The sequence below is a fragment of the Rattus norvegicus genome, chromosome 2, assembly GCF_036323735.1.
Source record: "Rattus norvegicus strain BN/NHsdMcwi chromosome 2, GRCr8, whole genome shotgun sequence".
Lineage (NCBI taxonomy): Eukaryota > Metazoa > Chordata > Mammalia > Rodentia > Muridae > Rattus > Rattus norvegicus.
In genome coordinates this window covers 42,983,514-43,009,213 of record NC_086020.1, presented here as the reverse complement: position 1 = coordinate 43,009,213, position 25,700 = coordinate 42,983,514, and the positions used below count along the sequence as shown (strand labels likewise).

Genomic DNA, 25,700 nt, shown 5'->3' with positions numbered 1-25,700 from the left:
CAATAAGTTCTTCCTCAAAGCTTTAACATCACACCTCATCAGCAATTACTAAGTACTTGAGTTCTATGTAAAGGGGAAGAAGGAAAAAGAAGCACTTTACCAAACTGCCTCCGTTGTCCTCAGGGAACTTGTGGACCTGGATCTCGGCTTCATAATAATGCTCATTTTTGAAGAGGGGACACAGAAAACGAAAAAGGGAAAGGAGAATGTTCAAGTCTTCTGATCAATACTCATCAGCAGGCTTTCCACAAAGAAGGTTTTGGAAGTTTCTCTACTGGCAGGCAGGGAAGGCTGCCTCCTGCCTCAGCTCTCAGTGTCGCCGGCAGCAGGCGGGCTTTCCTCTTTCATGCCCAAGCCCTGGGCTCTTCCGAAGGGAGTTCCTTCTCTGCCTGCCTTGCCCACAGAGGAACTGGATTTTGAATCTCTTCTTCATCTGGGTCACAAGGGAAGCCAGCCCCGTGAACAGGTCACTTAATCTCTTTTTTTGCAATTCCGTAACAACGGACTTAGAGGTTTCCCCGCCAGGCACTCACTCAGGTAGAGCAAAAGGAAAATGCCTGGCAGCCTGGTGACACGCAGAGGGCGAGCTGTCAAGGAAGTTTCATTTCAGGGCGACCAACCGCGGGGACAAAGCTCTCTGCAGAGCAAAGGAGTCGCAGGAGGAGCACAGCTCCGTGGGCTGGGTGGCCCCAGATACCTGCCAAGCCAATTTCCGCTGTGTCTCCTGAGAACGCGGCCGCGAGTCTTTGTGAATGAGAATTACCAACCAGTCTCACCAGGCAGAAACTATTCCTCAAGGGCTGAATGACGTCTGTGAGAAGGCAGTTCAAAACATCGCAGGGAAGTGAGAAAGGGAGGGAAAAAAAGAGCGCCCAACCCGGCCTGGTCAATTGCTGACTTACAAAGCAAAGGGGCGGAACTCTGATTCCAGAACGTAGGACAGCAAAGCAGCCACGCACACAGCAGAGCTCTGGAGACTTTCAAGGCCATGCCCTTCCCTGAAAAAGCAGCTGTCTATGTTATTCAGAAAGGACTCCCTCCCCTAGCACCTTTGTAAGGCATGCACCCCTAGCCATTGAACTTTTCTTCTTTATCTTCTTTATCAAAATTCAAAGAAACTACCTCAAAGTCACTTTTCTCCCAGTACCACATGGCAACATGGAAAGTGAAGCTGAGGGGACTTGAGGACTCAGCAGAAATTCATTTCCATTATATTTTCACATATATATACTTTATGGTAGCAAATCTCCTTGAATGAGGTGCAGTTAGGGTATTCAAGCTAAAAAATCTAATGTAACTTGTTGGGCAATAGCTGTCTTCTTGCTGTTTTAGGAACCTAATTTTAAAAATATGACACATATGACACATAAATGTTTTGATTTGTGTATGGAGACTTAGGTCACCTCATTCTTTACAGCCCTTCAGAAGGGGGCTTTGTGTATTGCCTAACCTTTATCAAGACCTGTACTTGTCCCACAGGTAGCATCTGGAAATAATTAGTGGTACAATACTATGTGGTTATCCCTCAAATTGTGTGTGTGTGTGTGTGTGTGTGTGTGTGTGTGTGTGTGCGCGCGCGCGCGCGAATCCACAACACTAAACAAACGCAATAACAGATACAGTAGGTAGCATTTATATACATTTGTGTTTATAAATATGTAAAAAAATAATCTAAGAAAGAATTTGAGAGGGAATAAGAAGGGCCATAGGGATTGGAGAAAGGAAAGGGAAGGGAATGATGTAATTATATTTTAATTAAAATTTTTAAATATTTAAGAAAAAAATACTCTTCTATTATGGTAGCTTCTCTGTAAGCTGGTTCCAGTTGCTCCTGACAGAAGTAACATTTCCACGCCTTGTCTATTCTTCTGAACATTTACACAAAGGATATATGTTCCTCTGGGTGTGCCAACTTCAATTATGTTGAAGGTGAATTATCAAGCAAAAATAAGCATTCGGAATCTTCGATGACATTAGCCGAGCGTTGCTTCCCCAGTCTGACGTGAGCTTGGTATTTATTTAGCCTTTGGAGACAGGATGCTGGAGCGTGGTTGTGACCCACCCAGACAGCTTGGAAAATTGATGTAGCAAGAATGAAGTCAGGGAGACTGGGGTTGCTTATTACAATAACAGGCCATTCGCACCTCACTGTCCATTGGTGATTTTGTCCTCTCTGGGAATTCTTAGGCTTCATAAAGTAAATGTTAATAAACTGCTTCCCTCCAGGAGCCTTTCACTTTTTCTGTACTGCCTAAGGACATTCAGGCCTTCTTAGACCTGACCCATCCTTAGAATATCGCTCATGCTTTAGAATATTTCATGCAGGTTCTCTAAATACATATTTCTAGAAATTCCAAAGAAGGTAGGGAAGCTACTATCTCTGTGTGTGTGTGTGTATGTATGTGTGTATGTATATGTATATCTATGTGTGTGTATGCGAGTGTGTCTGTGTGTGTGTCTCTGTGTATGTCTGTGTGTGTATGTGTGTGTGTATATGTGGGTGTCTGTGTGTGTGTCTCTGTGTATGTCTGTGTGTGTATGTGTGTGTGTATATGTGGGTGTATGTATATATGTGTGTGTATATATATAATGGGGAGTGTGGTATTTATGGATGGTTTACACTTATTTATTTTGTGAATTTAAAAGTGATTAAAAGAAGAGAATAAAATTAAGCAGCTAGTTGTAGAACCATTTTTCTTGTTTCAAGGTTTACCAGATATCTTCTGGTTGTCACGTAGGAAGATAATGCGGATCAGACAATGCAGGGTCTGCGTGCTGTGTTAAACCTCTCCAGGAGTAATCATCTTGGAGTTCGTCTATCCCCAGAGAGAATACTATCTCAGCTAGATTATTTACTTTACCACCACACCCTTCTTTGTCATACACACTGCAGGAGCACCTGTGAGTTACTTGCCTACAATTACCCTACAGTCTCTACCAACACTGAGTTCCAGTCTCATAGGGACTAATGCTAGGCCTCCCCACACACCCAGAAACGAGTATGAAGCTAGAATCTGTGTCACTAACCAGCTCAGTGGAACAGCACATGGAGGTTGCCAGTACACGGAGAAGTGGTCCATCTACCTCCAGGCAGCTGAGATTTGAGTCCGTAGATTTTGGCTCTACCTCTAATGCTAAAAGGAAGTGACTGTCCTAAAACAGAGAGACATCCTTTTTGTTAAATGCCATTCCTATCCTAAGGTCTATTTTTTTTTCTTGTATAAATTTTTAAAATTCCATCCTAGGCATTTGAGTGTCTTCTTTAATTCGAGGGGATACAGCATCCCTGTTTTACATAAATGTGACAAAGTCCAGGTTAGCAAGGGTGCCTGGCCATGGAGAACTGGGCCTTCTGAGGTCCATGTTTTTGTCTACAGAGTTAGGAGTCAAAGTGGATGAGAAATTGCCACTGCCTCAGTTTCCCTGGTCTACTTGGTTGCATAGTGTTCATAGCCTGCCTTCAAATAGCTTGTCACCGCATTTTGATGGGTTGCTATGGGTGAGAAAATTTAATAGGACCCGCCTATCTGTCTATATTTTGTTGAATGCAACCATCACAGTTTCATTCCTTAGAACCCAGTTCCTCCATATTAGCAATCGACTTATATTAGTTTCTTGATATTTGTATCCTCACTCACTCTCATCTTTAGAACTTAAGCTAAATTTAGAAAGTACTTTTATGTCTATTCTGAAAATGGTTTGATATGCTGGTTATGTTTTCTCCAAAGTACAATTGAATATTAATAGCAGGGTATTGTTGTTAAATTACCTAACGCCTCTCTCACACAATTATTAGGGCGGACAATGCACTGCAACAGCTCTCAAGGGAAATTTTCTGCATTCCTGTAGATTGGCTGTGTCTGAAGGCATGGTTTCTCTCTCCTATCAATCAGGGATGCGTGTCACTGGTGGAACTGTCATTTATCCATAACATTCATTAAATATGAGACATTAACGGACACCAGTGGGCTGAGGTAACAGGACTGATTTTTAACACATAATGTAGTTTTTCTCAGACAATCGTCTCATCTTCTGCCTGCTCAGTAAACTTCTGCTTTCAGATTTTAAGAGATACGGTCTACTCTCCAAACTGTCGAGCACATTAGAAGCACATTATGAACTACATATCCAGGTTTGCCTTGTGTGCTGAACTACAGAAACGCCAAGTCAACTCTTGAGGAAAAAATGACGATGGACATCCGCTCTTTACAGTTTCCTGGTATTCTACGCTCTGTCTGAACCTTAATGAACAAGTCACTTTGAACTGTTGCAACATTTCCTTGTTATTGAGAAGTACTGTGTCATGCTCCTTTTGTAGAGGGGTATTTTAAGTTGTGTCTTAGTGTCTCTTTTTTTTTTTTTTCTTATTACATTCCCTGTACATACGACTGGGCGCACTGCTTTCTTATTGACAAGGGATTCCTGAACTATCAAGACCTCAGGAAGTATGAGTACTATATTTTGAAAGCCACTTTTTGACTTCCTGCTTCTTTCATAAACTTTCAGATTAGAAAGTTATCACTATTGCATGTTATTTCTCTCCTCGATGTTCAGTGTATTATACTTCATATGTTTAAGTTTTAAGTGGAGTCTTAACGGCTCATCAGATCCCTGCAAGGGAGACACAATAATAATTTTGTACACAAAACCAGTCAATAATTTGTTTAAAAATTTGAACTTAGTTGTATACTTTTCCTCAAAGCTTTTCTTCTCTCTCTCTCTGTCTCTGTCTCTCTGTCTCTCTCTGTCTCTCACTCTGTCTCTCTCTCTGTTTCTCTCTGTCTCTGTCTCTGTCTCTGTCTCTGTCTCTCTCTCTCTCTCTCTCTCTCTCTCTCTCTCTCTCTCTCTCTCTGTGTAGCATTGGGAGCAGCTCAACCTTCTGCACCTGTGGTCCCCCTTTATCTGGCTATGCCATTGGCCATTTTCCCATGTGCATATGTATGCATTTTAACTACATACTTACATACTTACAGACATTTGCTAGCTTTCTCAAATACAAACTGTCCTGTTGTTGTTGTGTTTTGTTTTCTATTGGGGACAATGATTATTACTTCGATTATTTTTTTTTTAGAGCAAAATTCCAGAGCACAATCTGTTTTCCACTGTCAAAGTTTAGAAATACACAAGCTTCACTTTAAAAGGTGTCTACGGAGGCTCATATACTTTAAACTTTTCTTTATCATACAAGTAGAGCTGGATCCCAAGTGTCTTCCAATGACAAGCTTTTAAAAGACTTTACCTTTATCATCTTTAAGTATGTGTGGTGCATGCATTCGCATGTGGATTTGTGCATGACAGTGCTGGTGCCTGAATGGAATAATAAGTCCTTAAGTTCTAGTGGTAGGCTGCTGAGCTTGCTGTGGCCCTGTTGGGGACAGAGTGATGTGGTTCTTGCCCCTGGGACAGTGCCCTGGTCTATGGCTGCTATGGGGATAAGGCTTGTTTGTATAAGAATGTACATATTTTACATTCCTTTGAGGAATGTCCTCTCTGTTAATAACTCCATGATAATCTCAGACAGCACGAGTCCAAGAGGTGAAGGTATAGCTAATGTCTGAACAAAATGGTAACTGTTGGGACCTTCAGCTCAGCCCTTAAGGCTATAGAAAAGAATTCTAAAAACATGAATTAGAAAATGCATAATTTCTCAACTATGCAAAAGTATGGGGACGCAATATAAATTATGAGGGGCTTCATGAATCTAAAGGAACAAAGGTAGTTATGCTGTGAGCCTTGTCAGAAGGATACAAAGACAGGCAGATACATAGGCAGGCAGATTCCTGAGTTCAAGGTCAGCCTGGGATGCAGCGAGGTTAGTCCCCAGTGTGTTAAAAATGGTAATTTCAGGTCCCACCCAACTAGTTTATTGTCTGTACTTAAAGAAAAGGTAGACAGATCTCTGAATTCTTTTGTAATATTAAGGACAAAAATATGTGCTTGGTATCTCCTAAGAAATATGGGACACTGATTCATAAGATAACCAAAAGGAAAAACTAGAGTAAATGACTGGATTGATATGTAAAATAAAAGGCTGGACCTATATTCTACAGGAGATAAGTTATCTAGAGAATTTTTTAGGATAAGAAGGGAACTACTTGGAGAACTGACACACACAAGCAAGCAGGATATGAACAGAGACATCTCTTAGAATAGCAAGCAGAATACAGAGAAGTCTCCAGAGAGAAAGCAGAGCATAGAGAGAAGCAGACTGGAAACACTCTGTCAAGCAGAACACAGGTCATCAGAATGGATCCAAGGATTTGACTTCAAGTCGTTCTTTCAGAACTCCTCTCCAAGCTGAGGCTGGACCTTAGCAGTAGACTTGAGATCTCAATATAAATTCTCTGAATAAAAAAATTCTCTGGATAGCTATCTCCTGCAGAGCACAGGTCAAGTCTTTTATTTTACATATCAATCCAGTCAGCTTTGATCAGTTCTACCTCTGATTTGATTGACTTTGAAAATGAAACATCTTTGTCATGACTCATACTTGGTATTTTAAGATGTTACCCTTTTCTGCTCTTGTTTAAATATGTGCATTCCAATCATATGTAACTTTACCCATTCTGAGGGCCCAGTGGTCTTCTCTGTTTAATCAAGTGATTCCTAATTCCTGATACCAATCCCAAAATATAGCATATGTTAAATAGAATATATACTAGAATAATTAATACGTTTATATTATGTAACACACACATAATATGTGTTTAGGTTATAGGTAACTGTCACTAATGGGGCTCTTCTTTGTGAGCGCTGTGAGAAAATCAGTGGTTTTTATTAAAATAGGGTGTGAAGAATAACCTGCCAAAACTGTTCCAAGAAGTTTTAATGACAATGTAACCCCCAAGTAATAAATAATGAAAAAAGCTTAGAAACCAAGCTTCCTTCAGAGCCCTGTAATTCCTTTTTTTTTTCTTTTTTTCTTTTATCGATGACACTTCCCTGCACATGCTCAGAGGAAGAGTACATTAGTATAGCCAACTCATCCTTTGACACACATTACAAATGAGTTTTCTTTGACATAAAACGTCTGCTCTTTGAGATAACGCCTAGCAATTAGAAAGAGTCTGGAGGAGCAGGTAAGAAAGAAGAGGAGGAGTCAGGCTGTCTGGGTCTAATGTCAAACTCTCCTGCTCACTGCTTGGTTATCTCAAAAATTGTTTAACTTTTGTTCCATCTCTCCTGCCTCAGTATGCAGTGGAGATAAAATAGACCTTCATGAGGATAAAGACGACGTAAGCACACAGCATGACATAAACTAAACACTCAGTCAAATACCATTTGGTATTAAAAATATGTTTGAAAAGAAGAACCAATTCGATTTGGAGGAGAGCAGATTGAAAACGTAAAGAAGGCGATGCTATTTCACACAGATCCTGGATTAGAAGTTGGGTTAAAACTGTTACCTTCTTCTATTTTCAATCCTAGTTTATAAGCTTCCTGCTTATCTTTACCGAACGAATCAGGTATAGTTTCCTATCTTCCCTTTTTCATCAAAACTTTATTTCCCAAACTCGGTTGTCATTCAAAGACATAACTATAATATACTCAATTTTCTGATTTTAAAAATGTGCAGTGTGCCTTACAGAGTCACTCCCATCCCCCTTTGTGGGTGTGGCCCCCTTTGTGGGTGTGGCAGACATCATCCAACCTCATCCCGGCTATTAGTTTTGAATGAATGTTCCTGGAAATAGCCACCCACCTCTCTGTTAAAGATTCTGTCAGGCTGATGCGCAAGCTGTCCCCTCCCCAACAATCTTTTCAGTGGTATGTGTGCCCTTCCCTGACAGGGTTAGCCTTCTGGCTTTTACCTCTATTATTCCTCAGGAATTTACTCCAGACCCTCCTCCCCTGGATATCTGGGCGACACTCCTTTGAGAGTGCTTATCCACTCCAGAATCACTAAGTTTATCTTCACGAGCCCTAGGGACTCATCATAAACTAAGGCACTGGTTAGTGTTAACAGTTATCTGTCCTGAGAAGACACTTGGGTGTCCATGGTGATGGGAATTCCCTGAAAGCAGGCACTGTCTTCTCACTTCTGTATTCAGAGTAACCTCTACAGAATCTGGTTTGAATTCTGTTTACTTATAAACAGAACAAACCCTTGGTCACCAGCGGGGTGCACAAGCCTTTTACCAATGAATTTCCCTCCTCAGTTCTTGGGTAGGACTTGCTTCGTGGCTGGAATTAAGCCTCTAGAGATGTTATTGTCTTCTTCTCATAAACCTCTATTCCTAAAAGTTACGTCAGCACCTCTCCCCACCCCTACAATAACACAGAGATCCTACTACATTCTTAAGATAGAAAACGTCCACTAAAAACCACAGGAATGTGTAGGGCAGGGTCTGAAGGACCTGTAGTTGATCAATCTCACTCACTATCTCTCTGAAGAAAGGAAATTCTTGCCTAAATATTCAGTAGAGATGGCCTTTAGTCTGGGGAAGCCATTCTGCAATGTGTCCTTTATAGAAGACAGCAATAGGGACCTTTGGAAAGCTCTAAGGAATGTCTTTTCCAGGAAGGTCTTTCTTATAGCTTGAGGGATGATGGTCCAGGGGCCAACTGCATGTGGGGAAGTCTGCCCTAATCAGACACCTATTCACTTATGGATGAGAAGTCTGTCTGCCAGGGAGGAAGCCTGTATCCTGGTCAATTTTCCTCAGATCCTTCTTAGAGTCACTAATAAGTAACTGTTCTTCATGAATTAGCGTGTGTGTGTGTGTGTGTGTGTGTGTGTGTGTGTGTGTGTGTGTGTGTTTCTATCAACGTCCAGAGAACATTATAGACATGCTCATCAAATATGGGAACTGCAGTTTTTCCCCAGAGAGATGAATGGAAAACCAGCACAGGTGAGCCTTGTCATTCTAGAGAAAGAAAACCGAAGGACATAGGAAGGCCCCACCTGTCCTGTGCTGACCAGACCCAGAGAACGATGCTGGCGAGCTTCAATCACTCGTTTAACATTTCAGACAGGCGTGTGAGCTCAGCACTAGTATTTTTCTTCTACCAAATCATTGAGACAGCTGAGGCCTAGACAATGGTAAAGGGCACGATCAGTGTTGACTCAGTTGCCAAGGCCATGTGCAACCTGAGGAAACCTTCAACTTCCAGATGAACCCACAAATATCACACCGTGCAGCAGAAGAGTCATTTTAAGTTTTCAACTCCTAATTTTACTCAAAGTCACTCCTAATTGGCAAAGTGGTTCAAGAAATAGCATACCACCTGGAAATACTGAATAGGAAACTGAAACTAAGGGAGTCTTAGGTTAAAAAAAATAGCTTGATAAAGTTAGGATCTCTGCCTTAGTCTTCTTGGGTGTCTTTGATATTGAAATCATTAAAGATCAATTATTTCCGTTGCAGAAGTTGAAACTTCCAATATTTGTTATACCACACAGTATGTATATAAGAAAATGTTCTATTCAGTAGCAACTTTTAAAAAAAAAAGTATGTTTTATTTTACCACATTGATTATTCCCTTAAAAGGACTAACTTTCCATCCTCTTTCCAAGTCCACGGGTCTGTGGCGTTTGCTGTTTACCTGTTTGTTTATTTGTTCAGATAGCTTTGAGAACCAGGCTGGGGAAGCCTCGGCGGACACTGTTGAACCTTGTCTATCAGTCTGCACCCTTCTGGGGAGAAAGGTAGACTATTCATTCCAAGTGTTCAGTGGACTCTAAACAAACCCACAAACAACACAGAACAGAGGTCTTCAGACAAATTGCTCTGGGGTGTAGGCTGGGTTCTTAAAGAAGCTGCTTCCTCTGATACGTCTGCAGGAAAGCTGGAGCACAAATATGGTACTTGGCAAAAAGTTTCTTCATGGAAAACTAAAAGAAGGAATGAAGCCAAATGCTATTTTCAGGGCAGAATGTTATTCCATATGGAGAGCATGCACAAAGGCACCCTCCCACCCAGCCTGCGGAATTCAAAGCTCCTTTTTAGCTGACATTTCTGTAGTGAGTCTTTGGATTGCTCTGGGGTTGAGACTACTTCCTTTATTGACTCTCAGAGGACAGTTCATTAACCTTTTTCTAAAGCAACACCTTAGAGTAACTGCAAATTATTACCAAAGTGCAGCAATTTAAAAGACATAAAATACCAGCTTTTTTAAATTGCAGTTTACAAATGAGGAGGGGCTCAGACGTTGGCACCTTTGTGAGCTCCATACATTTTGTTTCCCCATAGAGTAATAGAGACTCATTTTTCCAAGTATACATTGTTCCTGCTCTAAGAAAAAAAGTACAGTCATTTAATTTTGCTTCTAAATAAATCTGTGGGTATCACTGAATAGATATGACTAAGGGCAGCCCTGGCTCCTTTCCAGTCATCTGGAATTTCTGGGAATATTTATGAAATGAAAAATCGCCAGCCCACAAGTTTTTATTCCAAAGAAGTCATAATTTTTTTTATGAATACTCACTTTAAATTATTGACATTGGCAGCCTGTTAAGATTTGAGCACGTAATTAAACTTTCACGTCAATTCTGTAGTTTTGTTGTTTTTTTTTTTTTTTTTCACATGCATTGGAGCTGCTGAATTCTTTTGTTGTTTGTTTGTTTTTTAGTTTTGTTTTTGTTTGCTTTTTGTTTTCAACCACAGGCCAATGGAAAGATCCTGAGAGGCAGGCACTGAGATCCACGGCCGTCACTGAGTACAACAAGGTCCAGGAGGAGTGGCTAGGGGAAGGCAGTTCTGGAGTGAGGTGACAGCTCATGGACGGAGACATATGGCCTGCTTCTAGGCAGTGCTTCTGTGCTGATTCCAGTGCATTCCAGTTACCTTTGTCAATGAAGTAAAGGAAGGCACTCACTGACGACTTGTATTGTGGACATTTAAAGAAAATGTTAGGCTGTGATTGCTACTTTTGAGAGTTAGAAGGTGTCGTCCTTAAGTTTTTCATTCGTTTGATTGCTTGTCTGTCTAGATGTTATTCTGAAGCCTAAGCTGTCCTCAAAATTAGGGCAATCCTAAGACCTCAGCCAAACAACTGCTGGAATAACAATCATGAATTCCTATAACCAGCTACTCTGACCCCTTCCTCTCTCCCTCCCTCTTTCTCTTCCCTCCCCCTTCCTTCTTTCTTTCTCCTTTCCCTCTGTCCTTCTCCACCTCCCCTGCTTCCCTCCCTCTTCCTGTTTCTCATAACTGAACACTCAAGATTGCAAGACAAAAGTCTCAAGTACCCACAGTTGGGCTATTGATCAGACACCTAGAAGAGATTTAAGTCAATCCTCCTTTAAAATATTTATCAATTTGCTTGTGAACTAAGAGTCCAAGAGACCTGAGTGGGGTAGGTGGCCCTGCAGGCTGAGCTTAGGAATGGACCAGCAGAAGCAAGATGATCATCCCTTATCAGTCTCAGGAATGCAGGTCTGAACTAGGGCTACGCCCCCCCCCCCCCCCCCCCCCCCGCATTAAGAGAAAAGGAAACACAAAGAAAAGGTGGAACAAAGCAAACAGGCTGTCAGAGTTAGAGCTCACTTCTATTCTGCTCAGCTGCTCAGTGAATACTGCCAATGGCTTTCTTTGTAATGAATGTTGTTTTCTGAAGACAAAGGGAATGTATTGTTTTGTGAATTACACAAGATACTCCATAGAAGTTGGGGTGGTCCATGTTTTCTCTCTTTTTTTTTTTTGTTGCTGTTGTTCTTAATAAGTCAAAGTCAACTCTATAATGGAGATACTGTGGCCTTGGTGACGCAAATAAGTTCTTGTCTTTCTGTAAAAGGACCAGGCACAGCACAGGTAGACTGCGAGGTCAGATTTCAATGCCTGACTGGCTCTCCTTACTCAATGGGAATCACACACCACTGAGGGCACTTTGACTGGAGGGTCACTGGTGCATTCCACTGGGTGACTCTGAGTCACTTTCACAAGGAGCTCGGCAAGAGCACGGAAAGGTCACACTAGGGCTCCGCTTACTACTCCAGAGGTTCATACCTGCCCTCAACCTGCCTTTGAGTAGGATAGTATTCCTGAGACACTAATGCTCAAAGGAAGGAAGCAAGGAAGGAAGGAAACAGAAAAGACTTGAGTGAATTTAATCCACTCCTTGAAGCATTGCAACCCTTTAATAATTAAATTTATTCATGGACACTTACTGTTCATCTTGGATTCTAAACACGAGGAGAGATCTAAACAAAAACTGTTTTGGGGTGCAACCAGTTTTACTTGGGGAGATAAGAGTAAAGGGTGGCTTATGTGAGGAAGCATTTAGCAGTTCCACTGCATATTCGAGGTTCGTATTTCATAGTCTTAGTGTGTACTACCAACGTGAGTCACAGTGTGAATGGCGCTTTTGGAATTGTATAAACTGCTCATTTTCTCAAATGGTGAGACAATGTGACTCTTTTATTTTAATTTTAAATAAACATATATCCCAAGTGGAATGACTGGGTCTACCACTCTTAGCACTACCAACAAAGCATCATTAGGTAGCAGTTATGAACACTTTGGGGTTATACTACCAAAGTCAAAACTACCCACTTGCCTCTTACCCCAGCCATAATGCTTATTAGATAATGTAGGCAAAATACTTGGAAAAAAAGAGTAGACACAGACGAAGCCTTCAGATGAAGCCAGTGAGATGAGTCAATTTAAACCAGGTCAGAATATAGGAAAGACAGGTTTATTAGGAAGCTGCTCTGAGGCAAGTTCAATGACCTCTAGGACTGAGGCCAGGGGAGTAACCATGAGAAGAAAGGGGGGAAGAGAAAGAGAGAAAGGGCAGGGTGCATGCAGGTGGAAAGGGTGGGGGGGGGAGGAAGAGGAGAAGAAATACCAAAATGTCTAGATTATATAGGGAAGAGCCTCTGGGAGGATTGCTGGAAAGTTCAGGGTTGGGGGAAGTGTATGCCCAGTATTGAGGACTGAGAGGACTAGGGATGCTGGGAGAACCTAGAGGTCAGGTCTTCTTTGATATGTAAAATAGGCACCTTAGCCCCTTGTTGGGATCTGAAACCAAACAGGATCTGAGACTTCCATTAATAATGTCTTCTAGATATTGATAGGAAATGACAAAAGTTTTCAGAAAGCTTGATCAAAAGCTACAAAATTAAATATAGCCAGTTTCTAAGCATTCTGCTTTCAGGTGGCACTAAAAATCAAAGAAAGAGGCACGGAATAATTCCAAGATTCCCCACCCCCGTGGTGATCGCTTATTCATCAAGAGCTACTCTGCAAGAGTGTTAACCAGCGTATCATCCTACAACTGGATGACGAATGTGTTCAATAACCTTCAGTTTTACTTCGACAAAGGATTATGCATATCCCAGTCTCTCAACCCTGGCTCAGAGGCACAGGAAAAATATGAGGGAGTCTGCAGTAAATGAGAGAGCTCTGTGGGGTGTTGTGTGTCAGCCCATGGCAAGCTGTGAAGTCGGAGACATGAACTTCTTTATCTAGAACCGCTTAGGTAGGCGTTTGATAGACATGTTCTCATCCAAGCTCCCATTGCCCATCCTCCCAATTCTAAGGCATCTCCCATACACCTAGGTTGACAATGGTCCTACTGGACAATGGGTAACACATGGTAGTATAAACTCGAAAGTTCCAGGCCACTGATTGTAAGGTTAAGAACCATTTGGTTCACTTTCAAATGACTCCGTCTGTGTTTTCTGGCCCTGTACCTGCCTGTCAGAAATTTAGCAAACATAAATTTGCTCCATATAATGCCTTCTAGCTGGGTGTTGTTTTTTGAGACAGGGATTTTCAGTGTAATAGCCCTGTCTGCTGTCGGTCCTGGACCTCACTCTGTAGACCCAGCGGGCCTTAAATTCACAGATACCCGCCTGACTCTGCCTCCTGAATTCTGGGATTTACAAGCATGTGCCACTACTTCCTGGGCCAGGCACTCTAGTGTCTTTAACGATTATTGTCACAGTGGCTAGTGACTTTTGAGCTTCTGTTCTTGCTTCACTCTCTCCTGTCCCCTGCCTCTGTCACAGAAGGAAGACCAGTACAGTGAAAGGATGAGGCATACAGAGCACACAGGTGGAGAAACCAAACAGGTTTTGAATGACAATGGACACCGATTTGTTTTTATCCTTGGCCTCAGGATGATGGCACTGGGACATACTGAAAATAAAAAGCTCAAATCATAGCAACTGATATTTAAGTCTATTCTTTCCTCCATCCAGAACAGACCAATATAGCTAGCTAACTTTTGCCATTTGGGAAGAAGAAACGGTGAAATTTTTCTGTTTCAAGTGGTAGCTTAATTCAAAGTTCCAAAAACATGCCTAGTTCGACAAATTCTGTGAAAACCAAAGAAAATAATTTGGGGGGTTGGGGGGTAGTAGTTGTGTTACCAGGTTTCTCTTGAGAAGAGTCCAAGACTAGTATGGGAATTTTATTAATCTTTAAGAAACTCATTTGTGGGAAGTGGCTAATGCATCAGTGAGCTAATGTTTATTTACTTGTTCAATATTTTGTACTTTAATGGCAGGTACAATGAAAATAGCAATAATGTAGCACAGGGGGATTAATTTGTAACTATCAATATTTTAGACCTTTGCAGGAGAAATCTTTGGAGTCAGAGAATGAACCGTGATAAAACTGGGTACCTATTCCATCATGCATACATAAAGCCAATCCGAGTAGACTGCATTTTGATTTTAAAAATCCCCTTTGTGAGCATCTCACTAAGCATTAGACAAAACTCTGAATAACTAGTCGAATGAGTAATTTGGTTGGTTTAACTAGTTGAGACGGAAGAAAAAACATTTATTGAACACCTCCTACCCATTTGGCTCTTTATCTGAAGTTCTTTTGTGAAATTCTTGGGACTGTTCCTTATTTTATGGCTTCAAAATGTTGTGTGAAGAAAGAAGGTCTGTTTAACTCCTCTTGATGACTCTTGAGCACTGAGCCCAAGCAAGGCAAATATGCAATAATAAGTACAGGTTATCTGCCTTCTTGAGCAGCATGAAAGTTCTGCTACTTTATACATGGGCAGAAATGGAGAAACGGGGAAACCCATTCTTAGTCACTTCTGTGGCTTAGCTCATGCCAGGTTCAAGTCTTGCTTCTCTGCTTCTGTCTATGCTGGTGATTAGTCTACGGTCACTCAGGAGACACTGACTGTGGCTTCAGTACAAAGGTACACATCACCTCCTTCAGCTGTCACTTCCTGCTGGTTACTTGAGATATAGTAGCTGATGACATTCCCGGTCCACACACCAGCTGCCTCTAGACAGCAGTGCATGGCTGAGCCAAAGATGATGTTTATGAAGCTGCCTGGGTGTTGGGAGAATTCCCTGGCATGGTTTCGCCCACAGTAAGAAAGCAGAGACCCCTGCCAAGGAAGGGTTTTAGAAGGCCTTTCCCAGAGCAGCTGTATTCACACTCCTCAGTAGATGAGGCCAAACAGTGTACATACGCAAGTGTTATCTGCCTTCTTCAGTTTGTGGGAGGGAGGCTAGCTAACTTTTTCAACCCACTATCAAAATCAATTCACATGCTGCTGTACTTAGATAGTCGTTCTAGGCAGGACTAGCAGGCTTCTGCAACATCCTTCTCTATTAGCACATATATCTTAGGTTTATACCATTTTACATTTCTGCACATTTGAGACACTCAAAATTCCAGGCAGAATGGTCTAATGAAGAGAGGACTACAGTCCTATCAGGCAAACAGAGATAAATTATGTCTGGCAGAATCATCTTTCACATGCACAAATGACTTGGGACATCTTTGTTCCTTGTGTGTGTGATCTGACCTTTCCACAGGTGGTGAACCTGCAGAAAGACTCCACAAGGGTTACCCATGGAGATACTGGGAGACAAGGGCAGGCAGTGCATTGCTAGGAGGAAATGAAAAACTCTAAAGCCGCCCAAAGCATTTCCCTTCATTTTGTTCACACGGGTCCCCTGAGGTCAAGATGCTTAATAGCCTCAGAGCCAGAAGCAGGCTGGGCTAGGATCCACTGTTCTCTCTACCTTCAGATCGTCACAGCCCCTTTGTCACAACACTTGACTCCGTCACTCCACAAAAGACATGAGTGCCTGCGCTGTCTGACCTCAATGCCTTGGAAATCAGATGAAAGAATGTTCAGAATGTTGTTTGTCTCCAGTCTTCCTTCCTTTAAAGACACATCTAAGTACAGACACAGTAAATATATGAGAAACGTTCTACATCTTTCCCCATCTACATGCCCAATGGGGAGATGCTAATCAAAAGTATGTTGAGATTCTGTCTCTCTCCAGTTAGTAGTTATCATCCAGACAGGGTACAGCAGCTGGCGGGGATGCTGGGAAAAGGGAACCGATAGGAATGGAAATTGGTACTGTCACATGAAAGTCAGCATGGAGGCCTCTGAAGAAATTAATACCATGAATATCATGTGATCCAGCAGTATGAGCCCTACAAGTTCTGGGTATAAACCTGAATGATTGTTAAGTCAGAATGATACAAAGATCCATTTAAGTCCATGCTTATCACAATAGTATTTCTAATAGAGAAGATAGGGAAACCAGCTTAGATTTCCTTCAGCAGACTGGGAATTACAGAAATGTGGGGTTTAGGCAACAATGTTGCTTTGTTCAGCAAAAATAGGAATGAATGCCAAATGCATGCCACCATGGTTATTTTAAAGAAATTGGATAAAATAGAAGATAATTATGCTAAGGAAGGCAGGCCAGACTCAGAAAAAAAATCACATTTTCTATTACATATATATGTATGTGTGTGTATATACATTAATATATATTAATTATATATAATATAATATAATATAATGTATATATACATATAAATATTAGATTTTAGAGGATAGAAAGGTGGCTATTAAACAGGTCCCAGTAGAAGACAGGAAAATGAGTATGAGGCAGTGGCAAATGTAATATATATATTATATTATATATATATGCAAAATATAATGTATAAATTACATTATATATGTATATGAAGGTGTCAAATGGGGCTTTAAAAGACAATTATTTCTCTACACAGCTAGCCAGAGTAATTGAGTTTTGTTGAATGGCAGAGAAAGAGATGGACTGATGCGAAATACCTTGGGAAAGCACATTTACAATTATAACATGGTTTATCGATAAATCTAGTGGATTGTTTACAAAACAGTCTTTTATATAACATTAGAGAAAGTTTGAGATTGACATAGCATCAACACCTATACAGCCGCCACCTATCACATGCTATGCATGCTACCTATGCTTTACTCCCGGGAAGAGTAAGATAAACAACAGTTGAACAAATTAATCAAATCACATACTGAGAGACAGGTCCTTTTCATTTAGAAGGATATGGAACTCATAGTGGGGATGCAGTAATTAATTAATTAATTAATTACAAAGCTCTATGTATTCACTTTGCTTTGAATGTAGGACAAAGATGTCCTTGGGTCCACAGCTGTAACATATGCTATAGAGTTAGGCTGAAACTGTTACAGATATACCAAAGAATCTATTAAAGAAAATAACAAAAAGGCTCTAAAAGGAGGGGAAAAAACGTTCTCACATCCAAGGTTCACAAACTATATCTTACAGATACAGAAAAATGCATAACAGGCTGTAGAGAATGTTACACGTAATTGTGTTAATGTAGTGGAAATACAGACAAGACGATTTGCTTTTATTTATTCTTCCACAAGTTTTGAATGGGTTTTTTTTAATTAACAATGAAGTCACCAATAAACTCAGCCTTCATCATTTTACAAGATATTTGCTGAAGTAAGGCATTTTAACTCAACCTACACACAGACAGATTGTTTTCTCATTATTTATTTTGTAATGAAATACTTAGGAAATGCTTCCTCCTTTGTCTTGAGAAGACAATGAAATAAAAACCTGCTCTTAGTCATTTTAGGCAGTTGTTAGTTAAGACAATATACAGGCAAAAGAATAGGTTATCAAATATGAAAGATAGATATTTTGAATTGCAAACTCCTGTTCCCCAGGTGTTCCTAACGTGAAGAATGAGGTTGTTCATTACAGAGATGCTAGGCGTTGTCACTACATATTCATATATATTTTTTTCTTCATCATTTAAGGTATATTTCTTCCCCCAAAGAAAAATAACCTTTAAGACCAACTAGGTTGGGTTTGACTCAAAACTCTGAAATTTTCAAATTCTAACTTGGTGTTAAAGTCAGGAAACATTTATGCTCCTGGTATAATACTTAGGAAGCAATTGGATCCTGTCACGCCTGTAACTTGAATCTCCTGACCTTTCATGGTGATTTCACCAATTGAAAAGAGTTTCACACACTCGGTTGTGGCGAGGAAACAGACATTTGCTCACAGTCTGTAGACACTGGCTCAGCTGATAGGAATTTTCCATCTGGGGTGAGAAAATCATGGAAATGGCAATAGCTACCCCTGGCTTTGGATTGGTCCTATGGAAAACCCAGCCATAGTTCTGTTCGTATGTTTGTGTGGGAAGGATGTCAGATAAGTCTCTTAAAAAGACATGTCTAATATCTGCCAGGTGACTTCTAGTTACTGTATCGATGGAGTCTGATCTCTGTATTATATGTTTGCCTTTTTGGTTAGGAGTCTGAACCCTTAGGAGCTGAGCCATTTCTCTGGCCCCGTGTATTTGTAATGCACAGCATGGTAAACATTTCTGCTAGGGAAAGCAGTAAAAGCGTTCCATTTTGTATTCGTTCCTATAAACACTGCCATGAGTTTTTCAAGGCCTTTAAATTTTCCACAGAAGACTGACCTGGAAATGTATTTTTCCAAACGCAGGTGGGAGGGTGCCTGCTAAGGCCTGTGTCAATTCTACAGGAAACAAGAGACTCACAAAGCAGGAGGGTAAAACTCTCCACACCATTTCGGAAGTAGTGAAGCAAAGCTGCTAGCCATGGGTCAGAGGAGCAGCCACCCCATCTGTCGCCACATCCAATGCTAGGATGGCTCTGGTCACATTCCAGCTGCTCCTCTCTGAGTCTCTGGCCAATATTTATAGTCTCATGTTCATTCACCAGGGATCTAATAGCCAGACTTACAGCTATAAAAATGTGTGAGTTTCTGCAAGCATGTAGATAAACTCAGTAATTAAGAATGAGAGTAAGAAAAATGCTAACCAAATCACCTAAGTGAATTAATGCATGCAAAATTCTTAGGTTGGCCCTTAGTCTAGCAACGTCAATATAGCAAAAGAGAGGTCTTTATGAAAATATAAAGTATTTCTATTTCTAGACTTTATGGATAACAATCTGTATGTGAATGTAAGGTATGATTCATGGGGATTTTTTCAATTGATAAATGTTTGTAGCAAAAAAACAAAACAAAACAAAACAAAAAACCAACAATAACAACAAAAAAAAACAGACTAAAGGTAAATTTCCAAAGCCTGTTTCTCTGTCACACCCCACTTCACCCAGAAAGCTAAGACAGATCAAACTCCATTTGTCCCTCACTTTACCTACTATGCATCTTTCAGGTTTTCATTTCCTCTTTCTCAATCCCATAATTATGAACACAAGATGCTCTTTAGTCTGCTAGCTCTCTTCCAATCAGTCAACCCAGGGGCTAGGGTGTTGGGCAGCCATGCCTGTGGAGATTAGTTCTAATGTAGAGCAGAAAACCATGCAGGTCAGTTGAGGCTGTGATGCTGATTGGACATAAAGTCCATTGATCTCTGTGGTTGGGAACCAAGAGGTTTCCAAAGATATATACCTTATAGGTAAATACATATCAATTCATGTGTTATATAATCATACTATTCTTTAGCAAAGAGTCACCACCCTTCTGTGCCCTATCTCTTCCTCCATGAGAGAGGGCTTGGCCACATTGTTTTTAAAAGCTAACAGAATATGGGCACAAGCCAAATTGCCTGTTCTGGGCTGTGGTCTTTTGAGGTATCAAGAGTTTGTCTGCCAGTCCCAGAGTTGCCAACTGTTAATGACAAGAATGTGCTCAGAGATAGTCTGAGGAGGAACACTGTGAGGAAAGGCATGACAGCAAGCTGTAGTGGGAGACAAAGCTCTCCCACCCCCTGCCTCAGCTTAAGAGGAAGAAACCAAAATTTATTATTGCACACGTTGAAAATTTTAAAGTTGTTTCTTATGCAGCATTACTATAAGCAATGGCTGATTAATATATCTCACAATTAAAGATCAATATAGAAATGTGTGTAATTGTTTCAATTCAACTACTCCTCGAAATTTCTATTTTATTTTATATATTCAGGCTTGTTCTAGCAAGCCACTCCTTAGCAATCCTCAAATCCATGTCACGATGAGTTTCAATGAGACGACACTCTCTTCAGTTCCCATGTTAATAGTCTCTATATGTGAGAATCCATTAGAATTTCTTTTTTTACAAAAGATCCCAGAGTCCCCTGAGGAGGGTAACTTTCTCAGAGAGGTGCCCTTCCTCTCTCTAAACACCCTTCTGGCCCTCTCAGTTTGCTCATAATCTTTTGTAGTAAATTATATTGCCTCTGGTGCTGTTCCTCGATCACTGACTACTTGTTATGCCACTAAGCACAGAAATATTCTTCCAGGAGCAGACAACCATCCTCACTCAGACAGAAGAGACCCCATTGACTTATGCTGTACAGTTCAAATCAATTCACCTCTAAATTGATTGTCATTTGGATAGCCTATCTTGACAAATGCCATCACCATCTTCCTAGTTGTCTCAGTCAGACATCTGAGTGTATTGATCCCCCCAGTCTCTTCTCTCCAAAGATACCTGAAAATTGAAAGCCCAGTGACACCATCCATGCCTCTCTAGCCTTGAGGGCACTGGCTTAGGGCCCTTCGTCATTTTAGCTATGCTATTGCAATTTATTCTCGTATGTTCTCCTTACCATGGGCTCTGACTATTTGAGTCCAACTCCCCACGGCAGATAAAAGTACTTTTGTAAACTACATATCTGACTATGTCATTAGATCCTTCCCACCTTTCACTGACTCTAGAACATATAAGATTCTTTATGATCTACAGTTTTCTTTCCTAGCCTTATTTCTGACTGATCCTTCTATCTCTGACCATTATACTCTGTATTTAAGACAAATTAAAATTTCTGTATCACTCACAAACACACGTGTTCTTTCTCATCCTCAGTTTTTCTGGTACTTTGCTCATTCCCATCATCTGTTCCCTTGGCTCTCTCTCCTTTCTGTTTACTTGCTAGGCCAGGTAATGCCTCCTTTACAAGTTGTCACCCACATTCTCCTTTGCCCTTTGCCCTAGAAGCTGAGTCAAGTCGCCTTCTCTGGGTATATTGATCATGTCCTGCTTTTATTTGCTTCCCTACAGCATACTGTACTGAAATTGTTGACTTGTAACTTAATCTGTACCCTAATCTAGGGCCTCAGAACCTCAGTGTGGTGCAAACACACTGGGAGTGGGGGGGTGGGCTCATCCCCAACTTATATGTGGGGTGTGCTCATACTCAATCAAGGAGAAATCAAGGAAATATTATCTCATAGTGGCTGTCTAATATGTTGGCAGGTGTGGAAATTTGGTGAATTAGACCTTAAGGGGGAAATAACCAGGGAGAGCTGTCCAGGAAATGGACTTTTCTATATCAAAAAGCAGATATAAAGAGAAAAGCATTGCTTTTTTTCTGGCTATAGTTTTTTTGCGTGGGGTCTTAATGACTTTTCTATTGCCGTGAAGGGATGCCACAGATAAGGCAACTTATCAACAAAATCACTTAGTTGGAAGCTTGCTTACTGCATCAGAGGGTTAAAGCTCATCATCGTGAGAAGGATGGTAATAGGCAGATGGGCCAGCATGGCACTGGTACCTCCCCCAAGGTCATACCTTCTAATCCTTCCCTAATAGTTCCATCAACTGGGGACCAAGCATTCAAGGATATGAGCCTCTGGGGTCCACTCTTATTCAAGCGACCAGCTATGGAATAACTTACCCATGGCATATACCCTGAGATGATGTGGTAGCTAGCCAGAAAGCTCAGCATCACTTATGAATATCAAAAGAGAAAGGGCTGGGTGTTCACCAGGTCACTGCACTGCTGAGACACTGAGCTGTCTGTTTTATGGTTGCTCAAGGACTAAGTCAATGGTACTCTGGTTGGTTTTTCTGCTACTTATGTCTGCAAACATTTAATATACACACACTCTGTGTCTGTGTCTCTGTCTCTCTATCTCTGTCTCTCTCTTGATCCCTTTTCCCCTCCCCCTACTCCCTCTCTCTTTGCATGTTGGGGCATTTTCTATCCTTCTGATTTCACTGATAGGGATAAGAGTGTAGATTTGAACTTAGAACTGGAATTAACTCAGAAGGCTGTATGGTATCACATTAAGTAGCAAGAAAATTTGATGAATGTGGCATCACTTGCAAATTCCAGTCAGCTTTGAGGAAAGCTACCCTAGTCTTTGGATATATGGTCAAGGATATATGAATTAAGTAGTGAATTAAGTGGGAGTATATGAACCCTTTATAAGGGTTGTCTGCTCTAAACTCAGAGACCACCAGAAATGGCTCCCTGACATTCCTTTTCAAACTTAGCTCTGGTTTTGTTTCAATGGCTAAGGATCTTAAACTGAAGAAACCCACCAGTACATCTTTCCTAAACTCTGCACAAAATGATTCAAGAAAAGGCAAGAGGAGAGCTGAACCCACAGTGCCATTACCTTGTCATGGAGCTGTAATGGAACTGAACACTAAACAACGCAGGAGCCATTTTACCTCTGTAGAATTTATCACAAACAGGAATTTGAAGACCGGCCAGATGCAGTATTTCTTTCTGTTCTCTTATTTTTATATTTTTAATATTAAGTCTCTTTCATGGATGACTTAGATGGCAGTCTGGTAAATAATCCCATCTTTTCTGTCAATAGAACCAACTCTTCACTTTCACAAATAAATGACCTGTGAGATGGCCTAGCAGGTATAGTCACAAGGTTGACAATCTGACAATCTTAGTCCAAGTCTTAGAGCTCACGTGGTGAAAACAGAACTGACTCCTGCAAGTCACCCTCCTGTCTCTATGTGCATGCACATACACACACATGGACAGAAAATAATAAGTAGATGCTATAAAAAATGAAGGACAATTATGTGATAACTAAAATGACTGTTTGATAGTATTTTTAAAATAATATTTTTAAGGTGGCTAACAGCTTATCTTTTGTTCTGTCAAGGACACCCATGCATGTACATGTGAACACAGCTACCCAGCTTTCACAATAAGATGTCTGTATAGCCAGAAGGTATTTCTTCTTTGCCATGAAGGGATGCCACAGATAAAGTAGTTATATCTAGAGTTATTTCAGCCAATATTTTGAAGCTCTGTTTATTCAATAATCTCAGAAGAGGTGACTTAAACTTGTGTTTTGACATTAAAATGAAAATTTAGAAATAAGTAATAAAATAAAACTGAAGTTTTAAAGTTCATGATCACTTGTTTCCACCATGATTCTACCACCACACGCTGTCCAATAGACATGGAAAAACATTCAGTACTTGAAATGCAGCTAATACAAAGGGAGATGTATCCAAAATCTAACACATGGTCTGATTTTGAAAGAACTAGGGGCTGGAGAGATGGCTCAGTGGTTAAGAGCACTGACTGCTCTTCCAGAGGTCCTGAGTTCAAATCCCAGCAACCACATGGTGGCTCACAACCATCTGTAATGGGATCTGATGCCCTCTTCTGGTGTGTCTGAAGACAGCTACACTGTACTTATAAATTCATAAGTTATAAATAAATAAATCTTTAAAGAAAGAACTAAAAAGGAATACCCAATAATTAATAATCTCATAGTAACTTGAAGCTAATCAATTTTATTAATATTATATAAGTTAAAAAGCTAGTATTTGGTTAAGATAAACTAAGATCTATTTTTAAAGTTAATTTCACAATATTAAACTTTTTTAAAAATATGGCTTATGAAGCAATTCAAAACTGCATATAGAGTGTGCATTACATTGGCACTGGGCAGCACTGAGTTAGATTTTCTGCCAGCTTCTCTCACGTGATCCCCCCCTCACATGATGCCCTGTATAACAGATTTAGCATATGGGTAGTCACTGAAGTATGTTGTATGTTGAGATAAGACAAGAACAAAAAGCATATAACTTTTGTGAGTTTTGATGGTTTGTATATGCTTGGTCCAGGGAGAGGCACTATAGGTAAGTGTGGCCCTGTTAGAGTAGGTGTGTCACTGTGGGCGTGGGCTTAAGACCCTCACCCTAGATGCCTAGAAGTCAGTCTTCCACTAGCAGCCTTCAGATGAAGATGTAGAACTCCCATCTCTGCCTGCACCATGCCTGCCTGGTTGCTGCCATGCTCCTGCCTTGATGATACTGGACTGAACCTCTGAACCTGTAAGCCAGCCCCAATTGAATGTCCTTATAAGAATTGCTTTGGTCATAGTGTCTGCTCACAGCAGTGAAACCCTTACTAAGACATGAGTCTTTACTGCTTCATCTAAAAATAATATCAAAGGGCTGTGCAAGATGATTGTCATCTTTTCCAGTTCCTGTATATTTATGACTTTATAGCATCACCAATTTTAGATCTAGAGATACAATGAGAGGCAGTTCATTTCAGACTCCTAAATACTCCCAGATAATCTCTCATGTGCCAGGACCTGTGGTGACATAATTTTACATCTAAACCCCCTTCCTGTATTTGGCATTATCCATCATTATTCTTGGAACTCTGAGAAATTAAAAAATGCACACATTGCTATTTTGCTCAACTGCCACCTCAAATGTTAACAGGGAAACTAAAATCCATACATATGCATACGGGCACACACAGAGCTGGCTATGAAAGAAGTATTGTGGAGGGGGGGGTGAAGAATTGTAATTTTTTAAAAGCAGAAATATAGCACAGAGCGGAAGGGCACTTGGGATGCTGCTGTCGAAGGTGCTCAGTAGGGCAGGCTAACAAATGAGCATCTGACCTGTGATACCCAGAGCACAGCTGCACCCGTCCACTGGAAGAAGCTTTCCCTCAATTCAGCACAATCAGCCCTTACTTCCATGTTTCTCTATTTTAAGTATCTCTTCTAAAAAGGGCTTCTGCAAATTTTGCTGGAGTGCTTTAAAATTAATTTCAAGTTTACCCTACAGTTTGCTGGAAAGAAATTACAAACCAGGATGATATGCTAGAAAGAGTACTTGACACCCACCCCAACACACACACACACACACACAAAGCTAGGGTATTTCTAGTTTCGGGATTACTACAAGCCTCTTAAAGTCTTTGTAGTCTGAAGGTAAAGCTATAAGTATTTTCATGGTTGGTAAGAAGATCAAATGATAAGGGAGACACATTTGCAACTTATAAATATTCTACAAATGAAAAAGAAATATTTGCTACATAATCACCAGACAAGCCTCTTAGGAACTGAAAGCTGGTGAAAAGTACCAAGAAACATATACAAGGAGAGTAGTGGATTTGTATTAGAGATAGCATAGCACAGCACAGCACGGCACAGCACAGCACAGCACAGCACAGCACAGCACAGCACAGCACAGCACAGCACAGCACAGCACAGCACAGCACAGCACAGCTTAGCACAGCACTGCACAGCGCAGTTTAGCATAGCATAGCATAGCATAGCATAGCATAGCATAGCATAGCATAGCATAGCATAGCATAGCACAGTACAGCACAGCATAGCATAGCATAACATAGAATAGCACAGTATAGCACAGCACAGAAGAGCACAGCACAGCACAGCTTAGCATAGCACAGCACAGCACAGTACAGCACAGCTTAGCATAGCACAGCACAGCA

The 25,700-nt window shown here is 40.8% G+C and overlaps 1 protein-coding gene across 13 annotated transcripts in view; it reads right to left on the bottom strand.

Moving 5' to 3' along the window:
- The window catches only part of Pde4d (phosphodiesterase 4D), a 1,514,231-nt gene that overhangs the window by 253,354 nt on the left and 1,235,177 nt on the right, over positions 1-25,700 (bottom strand). The window contains exon 1 of one of the 13 annotated variants that reach the window (XM_008760721.3): positions 101-25,495. The exons of the other annotated variants lie outside the window; for them this stretch is intronic. Within the exon in view, the coding sequence (XP_008758943.1) occupies positions 101-165 (65 nt within the window). The 5' untranslated portion in view covers positions 166-25,495. Of the gene's footprint in view, positions 1-100; positions 25,496-25,700 lie in introns of those variants that run through there. 13 annotated transcript variants of the gene reach the window in all.